General features: G+C 37.3%; 2 protein-coding genes across 2 annotated transcripts in view; both read left to right on the top strand.

Moving 5' to 3' along the window:
• The first annotated feature begins 2,484 nt into the window (after nt 1–2,484).
• Nucleotides 2,485–7,852, top strand: TXNDC15 (thioredoxin domain containing 15). The gene is made up of 5 exons (XM_026696502.2): nt 2,485–2,681; nt 3,267–3,748; nt 5,214–5,377; nt 5,654–5,784; nt 6,848–7,852. The coding sequence occupies exons 1-5, from the start codon at nt 2,612–2,614 to the stop codon at nt 7,042–7,044; spliced, it is 1,044 nt and encodes a 347-aa protein (XP_026552287.2). The 5' UTR covers nt 2,485–2,611; the 3' UTR covers nt 7,045–7,852.
• A 627-nt stretch (nt 7,853–8,479) lies between these two features.
• PCBD2 (pterin-4 alpha-carbinolamine dehydratase 2) overlaps nt 8,480–22,989 on the top strand; it is a 45,949-nt gene continuing 31,439 nt past the window's right edge. The window contains exons 1-2 of the mRNA XM_026696503.2: nt 8,480–8,805; nt 15,627–15,758. Coding sequence (XP_026552288.1) covers nt 8,692–8,805; nt 15,627–15,758 — 246 coding nt within the window. The 5' untranslated portion in view covers nt 8,480–8,691. The remainder of the gene's footprint in view (nt 8,806–15,626; nt 15,759–22,989) is intronic.

Raw genomic sequence — 22,989 nt, 5'->3', positions numbered from 1 at the left:
TTGAAAGAAACACCGCAAGCTTAGCCCTGGTATATACAAAGGAAGAGTTGTCCACTGGAAACACCATAGCAGACTGTTCAGCTGGTGGTGAAAACCTTTGCCGCATTCCAAATGAATAGCAATGTGTTCCTTTGGTCAGACAGGGACTTCTGCCCAATGAAGAACTGCTGTATAACTTATTCATGGGGCAGACTCCAGATTTGCCACCTATTTTTATACTGTTCATCACACCATTTTTCTGATGACCAAAGAACTTATTGGGAGTCCTGTGAGACTTTGGTAGGTAATTACTTGGGTGCTTTGCAATAGTTGCTTATTTAATGAGTCAAATATTACTTTTACATTCTTTATGTTTGTCTAATGTTTGTTCAGTCATTTATTCATTCAAATTTTAATGCTGTACATACACTCACCAAGCATTTCTGGGTGGTTTATAGAACATTAACATAACAGCAGCCGTGAAAGTCTGTAGAGATTCTCAGTCATGTCCCAAAGGTGCTTTTCCAGCAGGCAACTGGACTTTGTTTTTTCTTTTGAAAACATTTCACTTCTCATCCAAGAAGCTTCTTCAGCTCTGACAGGATAGTGGGGAATGGAAGGATTTATATTCCTTGCGGACAGCTGGTCATTTGCATCCTTTTAGAGGGTCATTGAAGCACTTGGAGGTTTATCTGTGTCCTCCAGGGTCACCTGAGTAGTGCTCCTGGTTCCTGTAGTCAGCAATTTTTCCTCTGGAAATCCATTCCTACTCACACTCCATTCAAACGGTGTTCATCCCAAATTGTATAGCTAAAAACTAAGGCTATACAACTTTTAGCTATATCACTACCTGAGCTGTTGCATTCTGGATCAACTGTAGTTTCTGAATGCTCTTCAAGAGCAGTGTAATGTAGTCCAATGAAGATGTGACTACGGCCCAAGTTGCAGTGAGTAATATTTATCATTGTAGGAAAGTTTGTGATTGGTATACAAGATGTTTTGGCCACAGGTGTTACCTGCTGCTCAAGCTGGAGCTATAGACCCAAGGAGAACCCCCAATTCCAAACTAACTACTGAAGAGAGTGAATAATGGAATCTCCTGGACAGCATCATGAACTTAGTCAGAAGTTAAGATAGACAACTGGATATCAACATGGGCATGTTAATATCAGCACATAGGTGAACCTTGACTCCATGCCAATGTCTGATTTCATCCAATGGTTTTATATATAGCTGATGTTGAATAGGAAAATTATCTGGCTTTGCAGCATCTCCCTATTAAAATCCAAGACTTGCATTTCTCCCCATGATTGGAACCCTTATAACCAATATAATAGAGTATTCCCTGCTTCTAAATCTTGGAGAAGGCTTGAAAGGATATCATGACCAATGGCACTGAAAGCCACTGAAATATTAAGCAAGACCGGGAAGGTTTGACTTTTCCTATAGGTGCAGCCAATGCTGTTTCTGTGCTGAACATGGGCCTGAAACTGGACTGGAACATAACTTCATTTTCTCAGGTCATTTTAATTCTAGACCAGGGGTGTCAAAGTCTATTTCATTGAGGGCCGCATCAAGGTTGTTTTTGACCTTTGAGAAGTGGGGGGTGGGTGGGCAGCATGTGCCCGTGGTGGGCATGGCCAGCTCATTGTCACTTGTGTCAGGGCACTTGTGCCCAAGTGCTAAGGTAGGACTTGGGGGCTCCTCACTTTCATTATAATCCTTCCTTCCCTCTTTCCTTTTTCCTTCCCTCTTCATTCTTCTTCCCCTCTTTCCTTATTTTTCCTTCCTTGCTCTCTTCCATCTTCCCTTCTTTTTCTTTGTCTTTGCTCTTTCCCTTTCTCCTTTCCTGGCCCTTTGCATGCTCAAATGCAAAAGGAGAAACATTTCTCCTTTTGGTTGGTTTTTAGTTTTTGATAGCCCTCTGCCAGTGAAAACGGAGCTGCAGGAGGCCGTTGCAGCTGAAAATGGGGTGTGGCCCAACTCCCCGAGCTCCATTTTTCCTGTCAGAGTTGCAGGAGACCTTCGTGGCCGAAAACGGGGTGCAGGGTGGCCGTATGCGGCCCCCTCCGAGCTGTTTTCACTTACAGAGGCACCGCAGGCCGGTCCTGTATTCCGGGCTGGCCCGGTGGGCCAGATCTACGTCTTGAATTTGACACCCCTGTTCTAGGGTCCTTAAGACCACATTTCTCTCCCCACATCCCGCAGAGTGAAAATAAAGAACTAGATTCACTGTAGGGTTTATAAAGTCGAGCCATTCGTTTCTCCATTTCGTATAGCAATTATAATATTGAGAAAAGAAGCGCTTTTTACGAGGAAAATAAGTTATGTCAATTTTTATTAAAACTCCTCCGGGGAGAGGAAGCACAGGACCTCCCAAAACATCGCGGAGGCAACAGCATACAATTCCACCTTTGCTTCCTCCCAGGCTACGATATCCGGGTTGCAGACAAAAGAAGAGCCAGCCCAGCACTTTAACACAGGAGCTGCAAAACCGGAAGTGGAAGTACAACCGGAAGCACTCCTTTGGTGGCTAGGTTCCTTTTGCAAGGCTTTTAGCGGTGTTTTTTTTTTTTGTTTGTTTTTTTGGGTGGTGGGGGAAGAACGGCCGGCCCCCTCCCTTGCGAGGAGGATGCTCTTGGCCTCGCGCGGGTGGGGGCGGCACCTCCGGGTGGTCTGGCTGCTCGCTTTCCTTGCGGCAGGTGAGGAGGGTTCGGTTGCCATGGCAATATTGAGTGGGATGGGAGGGAGGGAAGGAAAGAATTGAGGAAGAACTGCCTTTCAGACGCACCTGCCGTCCCGACGACCGTTTGGTTGAACGCGTGTAGGGGCTTCCTGGTGGTTTTGTTTGTTTGTTTTTCCGTGGGTGGGGAAAGAGGCAAAGGAGCCCCTTCCTCAGCGTCTCTCCAAAGTAGGCCGCGGCGGGGTGAACCAGATAGCAAACATTTATTCCGCTCACTCTGCATTTCCGTGGTTTTCAGGTTGCATTGTTCTTCTCTCTCCTGAAATAAGGGCCTGTTTTCATTTCTGATGTTAAAGAGAGTAAAGGCAAGGTGAATGTGTCTAATCCTACGTCTCTTGCTCTATTTAAATGCTGTTGAATCATGTATTTGGCAGAGATGGACACAAAACGGAAAGCGTTAACCATTATGGATTAGTAAGTTAATAATAGTTATAGCTGGATTCTCACTTTGAGCAAATTAAGGATGTGTGATTATGCTGCATGACACTTTAAATGATGTGTATTTCTATCTATATGTATACCTGTATGTATGTGTATTTTGCAGCAGAAACAGACGAAACTTCTGACCTGCTATCAGAAGAGCTGAGTGAAACTTCCTCACCATTAAATCTGGAAAGCAGCTCTGTCCATTCAGGCAGTAATGGACACAGAGAATCGGTACAGTATAGGACTGCAGAAATTGCTGATGCCATGATGAGTGGTAGCCGCCTTGCGGACCATCATGTTGTATTGTCGGTTATTCCAAGCGCCACAAAGGAGACACATCTCTCTGAAGCAGACACTGGTACTTGCGATGCATCAGCAGATGGTGAATGCCTTACGAATAACATGGCGTCTGTATCTCAGCAAGGATCTCATGCACAAGAGCCAGTAGTACATCCAGCAGTAGTGCTGGAAGCAGTGCATCCTTCATCAGCAGAGGACTCAAATAACACAGATGGTATGAAAACCCCAAAAGTGAACTGTGAAGAAAGAAACATTACAGGAATGACAAATTTCACATTACAGATTTTGAATGTTTCCCAAGTAAGTGATATATTTCTGATGTATTTCTCCTTAAGCTGAAGGTTGGCAATTTGGGCTGACAACAATGGTCTTGCTTAGGTGCAGCTAAAGTAGGGTCTGGATAGGACTACAGCTGTGTTCCTTAACCTTGGCACTTTAAGATGTGTGGACTTAAACACCCAGAAGTCTATTGCTGGCTGGGGACTTCTGGAGGTGAAGTCCACACATCTTAAAATGGTCAAGGTTGAGAAACAGTAGACTAGAGTAAAAATGTGTCTCTTTATGTTATTATAGTACTTAATTTGTATTACAGTACCTGTTTAATTTGCATGATGTTGAATCTGGGGTTGTTTTTTTAGATTAATGGAACGGCAGTATTCCTATTAAGAGAAGGAGCTCATGAACTGGAATGTCAAATTGACTTCGCATAATATAACTGAAATGGTTATTCAGTTAATCCCTGTTGTGAATAAAACATTGAACAATAGCCTAACCACATAACCTGGTGGGTTTTTTTTTACCAAGTCACACACACAAAAAATCAACTTTAAAACTAGTCCACAAGGCGTTATGTGAATGCAGCCCTTGGATTTTTAGCGTACATAGAGAAGCATGTTAACTGAGCTAAATATTATCCTACTAATTTTGGATATATGCTTTTTTTTCTTACTGTCAGCAATCTACAGAACACAATGCTATGCAACTTGAGAGGTATAACCACGTAAAATGATTCTGAGAATAAAGATGATGGATTCTATTTTGTTTTTTTCTGAACTTTTTTTCATCAAATCTGAAGATTGGTATTTCAACTGATCCAACTTTAATCTCCTAGGAATGCATTGTTGTTCCTAAAATTGTTAAGAAAGATGTTTATGAAGGATAGTATTTATTTCATAGAATATTTGAGTTATCAAAAAAAAATGAATGTCATCTGCGATATTGGAGGCAATGTAGTTCTGCATACTGATTGCTATTCCAAAGGCATTTTGTTACCTTCTGTGTGAATTGACTGCATTATTGGATTTAGATAGCTTTTAATTTGATACAGCACACTTCTTATGTTCTATTATTTGGATTTAAGGAATATGGATTTCTTGTTATGTGTTTACTCTTGAAGGCTATTGTCAATATCAAACTATCACAAGATTTTATGGGTTTGATTGTGTCTGTCTTCTTGCAGGAAACTATTCAATAACGGATATTCAAAATATATAATAAACTAGCTGGCCAGTATGCATGTTTACTTTTAAAATTAGGAAATTAGAGCTCTCAAATTCATTCTACATATCATCATGAAAAAATCCATGTGGTCGCTAAAACTTTACAATGGCATGTGATCAATTTAATGAATTCATACTATGGTTATTGTTCAAGTTTGAAACATGTTTTATAATAGAATGGTTAGTTAGAACTTTCATGTAGAGGCACTTCTTTGCTTTTCTGAGTAGCACTTGGTTTTTAAAATTATTTTTTAATCTCATTTTAGGATTTAATGGAATTTTTAAATCCAAATGGCAGTGACTGCACTTTGGTCTTATTTTATACCCCTTGGTGTCGTTTTTCTGCCAATTTGGCTCCTCATTTTAATTGTCTGCCACGAGTGTTCCCAACACTACATTTCTTGGCCTTGGATGCCTCCCAACATAGCAGGTAAATTTTATTTTTTTCTGAATGATAATTGTTAACTTTGTTTTATACATTCATAACGTGTCTTTACAATAATAATAATGTAATGTAATAAAGTAATAATGACACGTAACGGCAGGGAATACTTTCTGACCACCCAGTGCTCCCTACTCACTTTTTTTGTTTTTGTTTTACATGGTGATTCTAGTTTAATGAAGAATAACTGAGAGCTAGTTTTTATAAATTTTTAAATCAAAAATTTGTTTAGCAAAACTGATTCTTCTGCTTTACTGTTTGCAGTTTATCAACTCGGTTTGGAACTGTGGCTGTTCCTAATATCCTCCTTTTTCAAGGTGCTAAGCCAATGGCAAGATTTAACCATACAGATAGAACTCTGGAAACACTGAAAGCATTTATTTTTAATCAGACTGGTAAGATGAACTATAAATTGGGAGAATTGATATAGCCCTGTCTAACTCTAGTAAATACTTATTCTTTCCAGCAACATTATTGTTTCGTCTCCAGTAAGGAAGGTAGTGGCAGCAGTTTTATGGTCAAGACTTAAGATTTTGGATGAATACAAAATAAGGTTGCAGTCCTAGCTAGACAAATAATATTCTACTTCTGGTGATTTTGGTTCTGCTGAAGATCTTGACATCCTGTCATTTGCTTCTCAGAAGCCTTATTTGGATAATATAAACATACTTTGGCATCAAAGATCAATGTTAATATCATACTATAATATTGGTTACGTACATATATTTCAGTTCCTCTGTGACAGCAGGAGTTATTGCTTATGATTCTTTTGATTATTTGGGGATTGCATATTTGAGAACTGAGGGTGAATGCAAGAAAGGTATTTTTTTCTGTAGATATTTCTCTTCATGTTAACAAGGAAAGAAACCAGGTTTTCTCAGCTTTCCTTTATCCACAAGAGAGGATAAAACTACTACTTTCTCTACATGCTGTAGCAAATAATTGGGAAAGCTAAGATAGAAGCAGTATTTTTGATCTGGAGTTGGTTGAAAGATGGGTGACTATATGAATGTTTTAAATAAATATATAAAATATTTTTCTTCACTGCCCCTTGAAGGAGAGAAAAAATCATGGCACTATTCCCTTTACTGATATGATTTTAGACCCGGATGATTGCCTGTTTATTTTCTTTCACCTTCCCCTGGTAACACGAGGAAATAAAACAGGCTAATCAAGTATATATTATGGAAATTATGAAAACACAAACTTACTGTTCTTGAGGCTGCAAGAGTTCTTAACAATGAAATGGAAATAGAATTAAATAGGTAACATTAATAGTTTTGCTGGAAATATATTTTTACTTCAGTGAATAAATTTTAAAGTCTAGTAAATGTCTTAGCGGATGATAACAAGTATGCTATTTTCAAGCTAGAAAATGGAGGTTTACACATGCAAATAGCTAAATGATTTATGGTGCCTCATCTTGCATCAAAGTAATAATTTGATATTTCATTTCAGGTATACAACCTAAATCTGATGTGATGGTGAGCATGGAAGATCATGTTGGTCCCCTGCCTAGCACACAGAGTAAAGGAATAGATTGGCTCCTCTTATTTTCTTTATTGTTTCTTATCAGCTTCATCATGTATGCTACTATTCGGACAGAGAGCATCCGCTGGTTAATACCTGGTCATGATCAGGAGCATCAGGAATGATATGTGATTTGAGTACTATCTGCTTTTAGAATAAGTTGATAAACTAGTGAATTCCTCAATGTCTTATGAACTCAAGTCCTGTTAAGTTTATTGCATATTAAAAATAGCACTATCATTCAGGAGAAATTTCTTAAAGTTCAACAGTGAACACTGCAGTTGGTTAATTAAATGGTGATGGGACAGCTTTACCCTATAGAATCTATACTCTGCAGAATCCATTTTAATGGCGCGCGCGTGTATGTGTGTGTGTGTGTATGTATGTATATATATAAATATAAAGTGGCCTGATAATCTTGATAGAGTGAACATATCTCTGCTTCCTACTGTAGAAATTCTTATACACCTTCAAAATAACTGCAGGTGTGTACGATTGTAGAATGAAAATAATACATTTAAGTGTCAATTGGGTTTAGAAACAATCCTTAGCTTTGAGATACACTTTTTGAAAATTTAATGCAATTTGATAAATGTGTAAGTTATTGACACCTTCACATTTGTGCTTTGATCACAGTATTTGATTGAAATGGATAGAATTAAGAAAACATTTAATATATCCTAATCTTCATGTCATTTTTACTAGAAATGGAGACATGCTTCAGTATTTTAAAAGGACATAAAACAATGTCACAGTAGGTTGGAAAGAGGAAATATAATTTCATGCACGATACTGTGCTGTTTAAATTAAGTATGGATGTAAATGTATGTATACTTTCATGGACATTGCCTTTTTAATTGTGTTTTTTTGTTTTGATGTTTGTGTTTGTAAGAATTTGAATCAACAGAAATTAAAAGAATAACCTATAACATGGATAGTTATGGTATTGTGGCTACATTAAATCTTTAGAGCTGTTATTTCATAATAAATCCATTCATGGTAGACTATTATAACTTTTAAAAGCTTCTTTGGAAGGGCAGCATAAGAGACCAATATAAAATACCAAAAATGTGCATGAGACAGAAAACAGAATCAAAAGTGAATCAAAATCTGGAAGAGATGATACAGGCATATCTTATTTTCCTCGTACATTTGATAACTAAAGTGCTTTTTTCCTCATAGCTGAACATTTTTGTACAAAGACTACATGAGCTGATAGAATGGCTTGTAAAAGTAATTACCGTTTCCTTGTGCTCCCTGAGAATATTATGTTTCTTAACTCAGCAGCATTTAGTACAAACAGCAGAGTACTAGATAAATTATATTTTCTCTGCTTCAGACAATGCTACTTCCCATTCTTTTTCTATGAACTTTCCTTGCAAGCGCCACCTGTAGCTGCCGCCGGGGAAGGTGCCAAATGATCACTTGCCCGAATTAGCGTAAAGACCCAAAGAGATGCAGGCACTTTTCAATCCCTACCAACTCTGAGAATACCCAAAGGCTCCCGCCCTTGAACTGAATGAACTCAAGCCGATCATTTCGGGCATCCGAGAAAGGCTCAAACGAAGCGCTTTCGGGGAAAACCAGAGACCGCCACACTTTCGGGACCCAGCCTGGTAGGATCGACTTGCGCCTCCCAGCAAAGATCTGCGCAGGCCGGGGAGCACCTGCGTAGGACGGCGACGAGAGGCTCCCCCTAGCGGCCGCCAAACATTTTTGGGGCGGCCGCGGCGCAGGCGCTGGCTGGAGAGGGCGGAGATGCCCGCTGAGCCATGCTGAGTCCCCGCGGGTCAGGGTTGGGGCGGCTGTTGCTGCTCCTGCGAGGGGTCCTGGTGGCTGTGGGAGGCCGGGGCTGCGGTGGCGGCCGGAGCAACTTTTCAGCTATGGTGAGCGGCTGAGCAGCAGAGGAGAAAAATCCTCCTCGGAACGATTTGACAGATGGGGGGGCGGGGGGGGGGCGGCGGGAGGGATGGATCGGGATCGTCCACGTAAAAAACGTGGCCCGGTGACCTTTACTCATGTTGGTTTGCTTTCTTTGAAGCTCTTAACTGCGGTTTTAAGCTTTTACGAGAACAATTTAGGGAAGGCTGACCTGGAAATCCAGATTTGGACCTCTGGGCTCCTTTTTTATTTGCAAGGGAGAGAGGCTCAAAGAGAACGTTAAATGATCCTCGCACATGTAATTCGAATATTAGAGTTTGCAATTGGCGCTTTCCCTTTTTTTGTCCTGATAACGATCTTCCTTACAGGAAGCTCTTTTGCATTAAACCTGGATCTGGCTGGGACTGCTTCAGATTCGGGGTAGGAGGATCCTACATCTAAATACAGAAAGAGTAGGTAGCTCAGTTCCCCTTATGGATTATCCTACCAGCTTAATTCTTAGATCAGATCGGCTTTCAGGTTCTGCTCCTATGCCTCCGGGTGAAACGAAACAGTCATCGTGGAGTGAGCAGTGTACAAATTTAATACATAATACTAATAATTTAGGTATGTTAACCAGTTATCAATAAAAAAGGCAGGACAAAAGTATCATCTTCACAACAAAGGCTTTTTGTGTTGTTGATTGGCTCCCAATATTTCTCTGCTTAGTAAATGGTTGTTTGATCTTACAAAAGCTTTCATAGGGATAATCATTGCTCTTGCAGCAAAAGATATTGGAGCATCTTAAATGAACACATTTATTATGCATGTTTTTGTGGAAAATAGGCCAGATAAAATTACGATTAAAAAAAACTTTTAAATGCCAGATTGATTCTTTTTTCCTTACAGATTTTGTTTAATGAAGGCTAGTATTAAACAGCAGACTAGTGCTACAGGTACTATTACTTGTACCTGTAGCATCTCATCTGTGATGGTCAGTTTTCCTACAATCAAGTGACTACCAATTGCTTTGCTTATTATGACAAGTTATGCATAGTAACAGCAGATTAGGCAAGTATAAATTCATTCTAGTTTGGCAAACTAATGAGAATTTTTTTACATAGTGATCTAGTGCTTGTTTATACAAAATGAAATCCCACTTAGAGCTAATTCCCAAGTAAGCATCTGGCAATGCACACAATTTGCAATCTAACATGTGCTAAAAAATGGAATATGATTCCGAATAAAATTATTTAAAAGTAACCTTTATATGTCTACATTCTTATGAATCACATCTTTAAGAATCTGTTAGATTGGGGTCCCCAACCCCCAATTTGTGGACTGGCATTGGGCCATGGCATGCCAGAAACCGGGCCATGCAACAAGCAGAGCCTCTGGGATGCAGGCAGCACATGAAACCATGCCCCTTCTGGTCTGTGGAAAAACCTCTCTCCACAAAGCTGGTGCCTGGTGCCCCAAAAGTTGGGGGTCTCTGTGTTAGATGGATGCAGACTTCTCACATGTGGCCATATAATTTGCTTATTTGTCTAAATTATTATATGGTTAATGTAATCAAGGTCAGGTTTTTTTGTTCAGTATATTGTTCCTTGTCTGTTTTACACACACACACACACACACACCTTAGAAGATTGTGCATCAAGTAATGTGATGAACTTTAACTGGAATAATCACAACTTGTTTTCCAAACAGCTGAATAGAAATGGTGAAGTTGTGATATGACACTTTCTGTATTAATGGCCCAATAGTTACTTTAAGTAACCTTGAATTCAGGAACAGATTGCAAGCCTATGTGTATTCAGCTGGCAAACAAGCAGTGCATTAGTGTTGAAATTCAAGAATGAAGTTCAAGGCATGCATTGAACAGCAGACATTGAAGTAATGACAATGTAGGAAGCTATTAATAATAGCTAGCGTACAAACCCAAGAATCTCTAATACATTTTCTTAAATATATTCTCAGAGTGTGAGTCTAAGACTTGCAATTGGTGGTTCTGAAATCTAATAAGATTTATGGATTATTTGATCTGTTAATCTAAGTTACATATTTCAAACTGAAAATTTGATTTTGCTTTATATTTTATACCAGGTTATTCTTAAAAAGGAAATACTGCTTTTTTATTTCACATTTTGCAAAATATACCGACTTCTAAAAATATGTAGGAGAAAACTTCCAAATAAGCATAGACTCAAAATAAGCATAGAGCCCAATAGTTTGACATGGTTTTCCAGGAAAGAATTGCTAAAGAGGAAGTAGAAATTACAACATAAAAAAGGAATGGTGAGTGGACATTGAAATGTCAACAATTAACAAAAAGCCATATATGACCCATGATCTATGATTGCATCACATAACTGGTTAAAGATGGTAAGTGAATAAAAGTAGACATTTGAAACCATCCAAGAAAAGTAAAATAGCTCCATAGGCCAATCGATTCGATCTCCATTATCGGTTACTCAGGTAGAATTAGTAGTTAATATTAAATGGCATGCAGACGATAAGTCTGGAAAAATTAAAAAAAGATAATGGACATATCTTCCTTTCCAAATTATCTCTACATTCTTAACAATTTATTTTGTCTGGTTTTTACCCTTTTTTGAAAGTGATATTGTGTGATATTATTTATATTCAGGAAAAACACATGGACTACAAATAGTCCTCTACTTATGATTGGTTGCTTAGTGAACATATGGTAGATCCCACCCCCACCCCCCAAAAAAGCTGCTTAGAATCCAGTCCTGAAGTTACAGCTGCTGCAGAGTCCCCTTATGACCAACCACTTAACTCCCTTCCACCACTGACCTCCACTTCGTCGTCCTCACTTTTCTAAGAGCACTGGAGTTAGAGTTAGGGAAAGGGAACAACTTGTTTTGCTTCCCTAATGAAGCCTCACAGCATTCCACCATGCTGCGGAATGCTCAGAATAGAATAACAAGAGTTGGAAGGGACCTTGGAGGTCTTCTAGTCCAACCCCTTTTTAGGCAGGAAACCCTCTACCATTTCAAACAAATGGTTGTCCAATTTCTTCTCAAAAACTTCTAGTATTGGAGCATTCACAACTTCTGGAGGCAAGTTGTTCATGTCAGGGAAGCATTCTGGAATCGGATGCCATTTTCCTAGTGGCCACAATTCAATGGGTCTGCTTCCAGATTGTGCCACCCTGCTCAGTGAGCTCCAGAGCTCTTCAAAAAGAGAGGAGATGGATGTGGGGCCCTGTGGGATGGGAGGCAAGCTCAAGGCCTGCAGAGTCTCAGGCCAGAAACGAAGCATGAGGTGCCTCAAGGTGGAGAGGCTTTGGGAGGCCTGTGGCACGGGCTGGGCTAGACTTCCCAGGTTGCCTCTGAGGCACCCCATGCTCTGCTTAACAACTTGCATGCTTGTTTAATGACTGAGAATAGGGGTGGGGGCTTCATAAGTGAGGTGATCATGGAGCTTCACTTAACAGTTGTCACAGTATGTGATTAATGGGCAGACTCTATCACAGTCTTGAGTTGAAGACTAGCTATATGTTAAAATCAGTCAAACTACAAAAAGACCCGATGCCCCAATACTTTGTTCCTTAATAAATAGGCATTATTTTCTTAAAATAAATGTTAGTATTTCAGCAACATCTAATATTAATGGTATTTATGTTATATACTAATTATTAAAAAATAGAAATAATTCATTAGTCATTTTCAGACTATAAGCTTGTTGATTATTACTGTATTGTTCACCTTTTAATAGGCAATTAATTTGTTTAATAGTGAAGTATTACTGCACATGTTTTCATCATGTATTTTATTCTATAATATTTTAATCATGTAAAAATAATTGATTCTTTTAACTTTGCAAATATGAAGAAGCTTTTCGATTGTATCTTGGTAACTCGTGAAATTTATCTTTTTAAATTGATTCATGCTGAATTTCCATCCATTAGTAAATAATAATTGCAAATATAAATGTGGGATATCGACATTACATAATCAGTAAAAATATTATTAATTATATAAATGTCTTTTCAGTAAGGTTAAATAAAGAATTTACTTGATATATAATTATGTTAACTCTGCTTTCTTTATTATATTATTTACCATATGATTATTCCTAATTTTTGTTTATATAATTTAACATCTCTATTATTTCTTGTTTAGAAAGTTTAAATTCTATCTCACCTTGAATAAGAACTTACATTTGAAATATAGTGCCACCTAGTGGACAAAATGTTATTTGTGTATAACAAATGTAATTATTCAAATTCATAGGATTGGAGTTTCTAAAATTGTCCACTTTACATATATGTCTGAAGTTTCAATTGAATTTCAGAGATTTGTGATGTTTAATCTGATTTATTTGAAATGTTTAATTTGTTTGAATGCCAGATTGTGCTGAAGAAGTGCTGTTAGTATTTTCCTTTGAGAAAATTGATTGATGGGAAGTTTATTTACTGTTTAGTGTTTATAAACTGTAGAAATAGAAGGTAGTGAATTATGTAAAATGAGATGTTAAAAACAAATTAGAATACATATTAAATCTAACTACTCCAGGCATTCTTCTTAAATCATTTCTAAATTCATGGCTGAATATGAATTCTAGTTTGTTTTATCATTTTATTTTTAACTTCATTAAATAACCTAATTTCACCTCCCAAAATGTTTAGTTTGACTTCAAAAGCCAGTTCAAAATAAAAGATTCTTCTGTAACTTAGGAACTTAGATTTGTTTTTTCTTGGTTTCTAACATTACAGTTTTATTTACTTCCACTCAGAAGTAAACTCCAGCAATAAGAAGAGAGAAAAGTAAACTCTCTCTCTTTCTCTGTTGAATTGCAGACTGTGAGTTCTGCTACTCCTTAATTCCACCACATGTGCAAAGCATCTCTGAAGATATGCATGTCTTTTTATAATCATTGTTTTTATCCTGCATGACTGGCAAGGATAATTTATTTGCCAATAAATTATTCTTTGCAAAGGTTTTTGCCAAGGATTACAAATAATGCTTTCAGGCATCACTCCTTTCCAGCTATCCAGTAGCTGAGAAAAAAAAACGGCAGTTCAACCTGTCTATATTTTTCTTTCAAATGTTATGTGTTGGTAACATTCATGGTTAGCACACTTAGACCAAACATTTGCTGTTTTAGCACCAGGCTTCTGGAAAACAGAAAATCTATGATTATATAGAAATATACAGAGGCATTATATTGGAATGCCACCTAAAAAGCACAAACTTTGTTCATCATTCTAACCTCAGTAAATGTGTCTTGTGGATCATCCAGATGTAAAGATTTGGATAAGTGTATGCGATTGTGATCATTGTTCTTGTTAATGAAGAATATAACCAGGGTGTGTCAAATTTTTCAGCTTCCAATTTCCAAACACTAGGGGTGCTCAAAAGTTGTGACATACCTTGGGGATTGTAAAGATATTTGGGTTACTTTAATATAATTTAGATGTGCTTAGTAAGTAACTACATAAATATCATACTTTTTTAACATTTTGTTTGTTTCACCTTCTGCATTAATACAATAAAAGGTTACTTATTAAAAAATGTGAAGGGAGTGTTAAGAGAGTGCTTGGACCAGTTTTGTGGAATTCTTAATATTGTTGAACAAAATCCTGGCAGTTATATTGTAAATGCATTGTTCATTGCATCTGGTTTAAAAAAGTTTAAATTTATCGATATATCCAAACTGGGAGAAAAATGAGAAATAAAGCAGGATGATAGGCAGCCTGTCCAATCGGAAAACAGATGCCTATAAATAGCTATGTGGATTCACCTACAATAGTCGCTAGAGAAGAGGCAGAAAAACTTGAATTTAAAACACGCAAAGGAAACATAGTTTTTTAGATTTTATACTGTGTTACTATGCTTTACAATTGGAGAGTTACAGTCAGCAGGTGATGTCAAGTTGCACAGATTGGATATTTCAGAATGTGGTAAATTTCTCTCTCTACCAAGAGAGAAATATTTGTAAATCTGCTTCTAACATGCAGGTGATGTAAAACCATCCATATAGATGAAATAGTCAGCCAGGTTTTAAAAGTTTTTGCTTACCTAAAATATAATATGACGGTATGTGTTTATCAGAGTATGCTGCATTATGTGTAAGATTATTTTCTCATTCCAAAAATATTTTTCACTTTTGTCCCACTGGAACCATAGCAAAATAACTTGAACCAAGAAATCACCTCTCCAGACAATGTTATCTTTTTAACTTTTTACAGATCTATTCTTCCTTTCTAGTAATTTAATCTCTTTGTTCTTTTTCCAGAATTATTTCTCTCAGAGTTTCAAACTTTCGTAATGTAGAATCCTTAAGGGGCTATGGGAGATCTCCTTTAGGGTGGGTTTCCCTCAAAAAATTAGTTTTGCAAATTTCAGAAGTCTGTCAAATTTTTATTTGTTATTGGGTGTCCAGATTTCAGTGGGAAAGAATTAAGAGCATGTTTTTCTCCTGTATGACATAATATAAAAGTATTTTCAATTTTAGTGGATTATGTTTATTAATTTTATATAGCAGCATCTGTTCCTACCTGTTCTGCTCTAGAACAATGCAAAGTTACCACGTACCATGTTTACTCAAATGCAAGTATCAATGATGTTTGTTTTCTACCTAAGATGCTGCACAAGATGTTTTAATTTAGATGCTACTTAACTTCATACTCTAAATAGAATGAATCCATATATGACTTTATGGGAGGGAGCAGAATCAATCTGTACAATTCTATTTGTGAAGACACAACCAGTATGATTGCAAATAATAAATGCAATGTGGTCTTTTTAATCTAATAAGCCTCTGTATGGTTAACATAGGTTTATGGTGCATTTTTCTTCTTTCTTTGACATCATAGTCTTCACAATCTAGCTGGTTGAGCACCGAAGAAAGGAACCAAGCTTTATATGATCTTAAAGCTGCTGGCTGGACTGAGCTCACTGAAAGAGATGCTATATTCAGAGAATTCGTATTCAAAACCTTTAATCAGGTAAATGCCATTAATTAGTATTCTTGATTTAAAGGAAATACATTTCTCTTGATTATCCCTTGTACTTGAAAAACCCCATATGCTACCAGATCCTGTTATTTTAAGTTTTACAACTTGATGATGATGATGATGATGATGATGATGATTTTTCTTTAAAAATGTGAAAAATGATACATTTTTTAAAGGATGGTAGAACTTTGTACTGAATAAGACCCAATATACATATGTATATATGTGTGTGTGTATGTGTGTGTGTTTTCTTAAGTTTTCGCAGATACTTACATGTATGGTATTCAGGTTTGTTTGGGTATTTTCCCACGTCATTATAGTTGTGCTTTTAAAGTTGTAGCAAGGTTTCGGCAGAATCTCATCTGCCATCATCAGGCTTCTGTATTGTGTTCAAGGAACACAATACAACTTTAAAAGCACAACTATAATGACATGGGAAAATACCCGAACAAAGCTGAATACCACACACACACACAAACACACACGCACACACACACATATGTGGATCTTTGGTTATTTGGGTTTTCTCCCGCGTAAAATTGGAAGTATCTTGGCAACATTTTGACGAAATCTCATTCGTCATCTTCAGGCTTGTGTCTTCGGCTTTGTGCTTCTCGGAGTAATGTGAGCTTGCAGCTGCTTCTTCCTTTTAACTGCTAGTGGGGTGTGACTTAATTGGGTGGGGGCTTGGCTGTGTTCTGATTGGGTGGGGGTGTGTTCTCATTGGTTGGGGGTTTTGCTGTGTTCTGATTGGTTGGGGGTGTGTTCTGTTCAGGTGGGGGCTTAGTTGTGCTCAGGTTAGTCTTAGTTGCTGGGGGATTTGAGCTGGTGAGCTGTGATCCTGTTGTTTGGCTTCGTGGTCGTGCCACATCTTCATGGTGGGCGTCCGTTCGCTTCATGTATGGGGTTTCACGTAGGGGTTTGAAGCGGGTAGTGATGTAGCTCCAGTACGGCTTCTAGTCCGTGGTCGTGTCTTATCATCTGTGTGGGTGTGAGTCTGCTTTCTACGTGGAAGTGTGGTAGCATCTTGTGTGGCCCTCATGGGTGTGGGTCTGGTGTCATTCTTCATGTTAAGTACTCATTTGCTAATGAGGGCGGGTTTCCAAATGGCTGGTAGGCGGGAGGTATCATCTTGTTTATTCATGCTGTGTGGGCGTTTTTCTATCTCTATGGCTTCTCTGATTATTCTGTTGTTGAAGTGTTCAGTTTTGGCGAAAGTTCTGGTATTTTTAAAGTCAATCTCATGTCCTGTGGCTTTGAGGTGTTGGACCAGGGAAGAGGTCGGTTCTTCTTTTTTGATTGAGTTCTTGTGTTCTTCAGTGCGTGCACTTATTCTTCTGTTAGTTTGTCCGATGTATGTGGTGGGACAGGCGGTGCAAGGGATTTCGTATACTCCTTGGTTTTCTAACTTGATTTTGTCTTTAGGGTTTCTTAGGATGGTGGATATTTTTCTGTTTGTGCAGAATGCTGTCTTAATGTTGTGTTTTTGGATGATCTTGCTGATTTTGTCTGTGGTGCCTTTTACATATGGGAGGAGGGCTTTGCCGTTCTCTTGTCTTCTGTCTTGGATTTTGGTTGGAGTTTCTTTTTGGATTAGGTGGGTAATCTTCTTTCTTTGGAATCCATTGGCTGTTAGTACATTAGTGAGAGTGTGTAGTTCGGTTTTTAGGTGTTGTCCGACGGCTAAGCATTTTGTTCTGGAGATGAGTTCTGATATTTTGGGGTGTAGGCTGTTGAGGTATGTGAGGAAGTTGTTCAGTTTTTTTTTCCCATGTGGCCAGATTATGAAGGTGTCATCTACGTATCCAAGCCAGAGTTTGAGTTTGTGATCATATTTTTCTAGAGCTTGTGTTTCAAAGTGTTCCATGTAGAGGGTTGTGATGACAGGTGAGAGGGGTGATCCCATGGATGCTCCTTCTGTTTGTTTGTATTTTTTTCCATTGTAGGTGAAGTATGTATTGGATAGGCAGTCAGATCTAGGATGGTCAGATCTAGGATGTGCTTGGGGGGAGGGGGTTGTATTTGTTTTGGGTGGCTGTCAAGGCTTCTTTTATAGGCACTTGGGAGAAGAGGGATATGACATTGAAGCTCACTAGTAGGTCGCTGGGCTGTAAGTTTTGTTTCCTTGCACACCACAACAGCCTACACCCCAAAATACAATTCACCATGGAAACAGAAGCTAACAATCAACTTCCCTTCCTAGATGTCTTAGTATACAAAAAATCCAATGGCTCCCTAGGACACACCATCTATCAGAAGAAAACACATACAAACTGCTATCTACACGCACTCTCAAACTACTACCCAGCACAGATCAACTCCGTAGCCGAGACACTCATCTCCAGAACAAAATGCTTAGCTGATGAACAACACCTAAAAACCAAACTACACACTCTCACTAACGTACTAACAACCAAGCCCCCACCTGAACAGAACACACCGCCACCCAATCAGAACACAGCCAAGCTCCCACCCAATCAAGTTACACCCCCACTAGCAGTTAAAAGGAAGAAGCAGCTGCAAGCTCACATTACTCTGAGAAGCACAAAGCCGAAGACACAAGCCTGAAGAAGATGAATGAGATTTTGTCGAAACATCGCCAGGATACTTCCAATTTTACGCGGGAGAAAACCCGAATAAGCAAAGATCCACATATAAATACCCGCAAAAACCTCAGAAAACAAATATATACATATACGTGTATGGCATTCAGCTTTGTTCGGGTATTTTCCCACGTCATTGTAGGTGTGCTTTTAAAGTTGTAGCAACGTTTCGGCAGAATCTCATCTGCCATCATCAGGCTTCTGTATAGTGTTCATCTCTGAATCAGGCTTTTACAGTGGTACCACTGTATTCTGCTGAAACGTTGCTACAACTTTAAAAGCACAACTACAATGACGTGGGAAAATACCCGAACAAAGCTGAATGCCATACATGTAAGTACCCGTGAAAACGTAAGAAAACATACACACACACACACACACACACACACACACACACATATGGATCTTTGGTTATTCGGGTTTTCTCCTGCGTAAAATTGGAAGTGTCTTGGCGACATTTCGATGAAGTCTCAATCATCATCTTCAGGCTTGTGTCTTCGGCTTTGTGCTTCTCGGAATAAATATATATTACATATATTTGACTGGAACTTTATGGTCTAATTGCTATAATTATATATATATATAAAACTGTAGTTTTTCAAATGTTGAAAATGTCAGAGGTTTATGGTCTTGTGGACTTACTAGCTGCCCAGGTCCACATATGGCTTGCAGGCTGTGGGTTGGCACGCCTGATTTAGAAATAGTTAATTTGGTTTAAAATGCTAAGGAGGAATCTTTAAATTGACAGGTTAGTGGATTGCAGTACATTTAATCTTCATTTAAAAATTGAATAATATTAGTTAATGGTATTTAAAAACTGAATTGAGAGACTTATATTCACACCTCAGTTCAAGACTGTTTATTTGGGAAGCAAGGATAAAGTCTTTATATTTTAATTTTGTGTATCTCCATAGAGTCATCACATTCCACTTACCCTAATGTTCTCTTTAATTATTTGTTTAAATGCATGTTTAGCTCAGACATGAATCTTGTTGCTAATTCATGGTTGTTCAAATTGACTGTATCATTGTACCTAGCATTGAGTAGGTTTTGTTACAGGTTTTTAGAATTTTCTGGTAAATTCTAAGAATATTAATTTTCATTTTTAGCTGTAATCCTAAAAGAGCCTATGTGCTATGTCAGATTTGTATTCCCCATTAGAATATATTATACATGAATGGAATTTGAAATCAAGACCACCTGATTTATCCTCTCATGTCAAGCATGGATGATATTAACAATGGCTTGCTGAAGAAACCATGGTGATTTGGTTTATATACAGATTATCCTTTATATTGTTTTATAAACCACAGTGCATTAGTTTGACATGTGGGCATATTTAGAAATAATTTGCCTAAAGCTATCTTGTGAGCTTATGATATAGACTACTACATAAGCATATGTTCTTAACCAGGCCAATATGATAAAATATGGGAAGCTACCCTATTTGTACTTGAATTGCAGCATCGCTTGCAAGTGCAGAAGTGATGGAATGTGCACTGCAACATCTTAACCCATACTGTCATCTTCTCAACTTTCCCCTTACTATGGAATATCTGTGGGAAGGTTTAGGGGCTTCCTGATTCTTTACTCGGCATGTTAGCACAATGCAAAGAGGTGTTTATTGATTGACATCATAGTTGAAAATATATCACTAAAAAGTTATATATTAGTTCTAGTTCTATTTTGTGGAATTCATTGGTATCAAGTATTAAATAGTTTTAAAAGAGCATTGAAAAATTCATGAAGAATTAGGCTGTCAGTGGCTACTAGTTCTGATACCTATTTGCTACTTCTGGAATCAGTGGTGCATGTGTTAAATGCCACCTGACAGGAAAGTAGTAAAAAAAGCGGGGGGGGGGCGCTACCATTTTTTCATCAATTTTTGGTGAACTTTTGGAAAACATCCAATTGACCCTTGTAGTACAAAGATTATTGGATCAGATGAATCTGGCCTACAAGTTTGCTATGGTAGTAAAGAGAAGAAGGAAATTATTCGAGATTATTATGTGAAACTATCCACACAAGAGAATATTGATGAGGAAAGAGTTAAACAGTATTTACAGAATGATAATTTATCCCAGATACCTAAAGAGATTGAAACAATGTTAGAAAGCAATATAACGAAGATGGAACTAACTGAAGCACTTAAGAAACAAAATAATGGAAAGGTACCAGGCCCAGATGGACTTCCGGCAGAATTTTACAAAACATTACAAGAATCATTGAATTTTCCACTGCTAGAAGTTATGAATGAAGTTATGTTAAAGAAGAGGATACCTAAATTACGGTCAGATGCTTATATCACACTTGTTCCAAAAGAGGAGACTGATCCATTACAAATCAAGAATTATAGACCTATCTCCCTACTAAACGCAGATTATAAAATCTTTTCTTCAATATTGGCAGAAAGGCTTAAAAATATTTAAATAATTTTATCCATCCTGACCAAAATGGATTTCTGCCAAAGAGACAAATCAAAGACAATATGAGAGTAATCTTGGACCCTTTGGAATACTATGAGGCACATCCTGAAAAACAAATGGCGTTGATATTTCTAGATGCACAAAAGGCATTTGATAATGTGAATTGGTGATTCATGTTATTATTGCTGGAACAGATGGGCTTTGCTAGAAAGTTTATTCAAGCAATAGAAGCTATATGTCATAAGCAGATGGCAAAGGTAATGATAGAGGGAGAACTGACATAATCTATCGATATAAGAAAAGGAACAAGACAAGGGTGCCCACTATCACCTTTGGTGTTTGTGTTAACTTTGGAAGTGCTAAACAGAAATATTAGAGATGAAAAGAATATAAAAGGGATGAAAATTAAAAAGGAAGAATTTAAGTTGCAAGCATTTTCAGATGATCTGGTTTTTATCTTAGAAGACCCACTAGAAGCAGCATCAAAATTGATAGAAAAGATAGAGACGTATGGAAAGGTGGCTGATTTGAAAATAAATAAAGATAAGACAAAGATCTTGACAAAGAATATGCTATCAAGACAAAAGGAAGAATTGGCAGACCTATTGAAAATTCAGGTCACGAATAAGATCAAGTACTTGGGGATATACTTGACAGCAAGATGCAGTACACTAAAAGAGAATAATTATATCAAACAGCAGCGCTAGATTTGGAGAAATGGGAAAATTTACAACTGTCATTAATAGGGAGAATATCAATAATCAAGATGAATATATTACTCAGAATTTTATATTTGTTTCAAACAATTCCAATTAGGCTTGGAAAAAACTACTTTGAAGATTTAAATAAAATTGTGTTGAAATATATATGGCAAGGTAAGAAAGCGAGAATAAAGTTAAAACTTTTGCAAGATGCTAGAATAAGAGGAGGATTTGGTTTGCCTAATTGGGAGTTGCATTACCAAGCTACAAATTTGATGTGGGTTAAGGAATGGATAACATTAAGAAATACTAGATAGTTGACATTAGAAGGACATGACCTGTTGTTGGGGTGGCATGGTTTTTTATGGTATAAAGGAACTAAAACACAGGGGTACTTTAGAAGACATTATATACGGGAATCTCTGTGGTTAAATTGGGAGAAGATTAAAAGACAATGTTATTTGAAAATTCCAGTCTGGCTATGGACTATTGAAGCATTTTCTTATCCTATAATATACAAAAAGGAACAAACAGTTAGATATGGTGAAATATTGAATGAAAAGGGTGAACTTAAATCTATACAAAAACTAGAGGAACAAGGTATAAAGATGAATTGGTTTTCATATGCGCAAATACATTCAAGGTATGATAAAGATTCTAAAACAGAAGGTTTCTATGATAAATTGACTGACTTAGATAAGATTTTGAGAGGTACTGATGGAAAGGTGATTAAAAAATTGTATAGATATTTATTAGAGATTAAACTAGAAGAAGAACAAGTTAAAGAAACTATGATTGCTTGGGGGAAGAATTTTGGATATGGGATTGATCTAGAGAAATGGCAAAAATTGTGGTCTCAAAATTATAAAATGACAATGTCAGCATATAAAGAAAATTTGTATAAGATGTTTTACAGGTGGCACATTCCCCCCACAAGAATAGCAAGAATGTTCAAGAATAAATCCGAAAAATGTTGGAAATGTCATCAGATACCTGTCTCATATTACCATATGTGTTGGACATGTGCGGATGCTAAAAAATACTGGACTAAAATCCACACGTGGTTGGAAAAAATGAAAAAACAAAAGCATATAGATTTGAAACCAGAAATATTTTTATTGGGAATTTTACCTGAAATATATAGTAAAGACTTGAAATACGTGGTTGTAAATGTATTAACAGTAGCTAGGATCGTATTTGCTAAAAACTGAAAAAATGAGAAAATACAATCACAGTAGGAAATCATTCAGAAAATATTGGAATATGCTGAAATGAGTAGTTTGACATTTGAAATTAAAGAACAAGATGATAAACAATTTTATAAAATTTGGGATCTATTCTATCAGTGGTTAGACAATAAAATATAGCAATGAAATATGTAGACTTTTAGAAAATAATAAATATATAAAGATGTATTTCTTATATCTACAAAATGATTCTAGGATAGATCTGGGATGATAATCTGAATTGTCATAAAACAAATTAAGTAAAA

The sequence above is a fragment of the Pseudonaja textilis genome, chromosome 2 (genome assembly GCF_049901715.1).
Source record: "Pseudonaja textilis isolate UNSWEBS1 chromosome 2, rPseTex1.2, whole genome shotgun sequence".
Classification (NCBI taxonomy): Eukaryota; Metazoa; Chordata; class Lepidosauria; order Squamata; family Elapidae; genus Pseudonaja; species Pseudonaja textilis.
The sequence above is the reverse complement of the archived record's forward strand: the minus strand, read 5'-3'. Positions and strand labels throughout refer to the sequence as shown.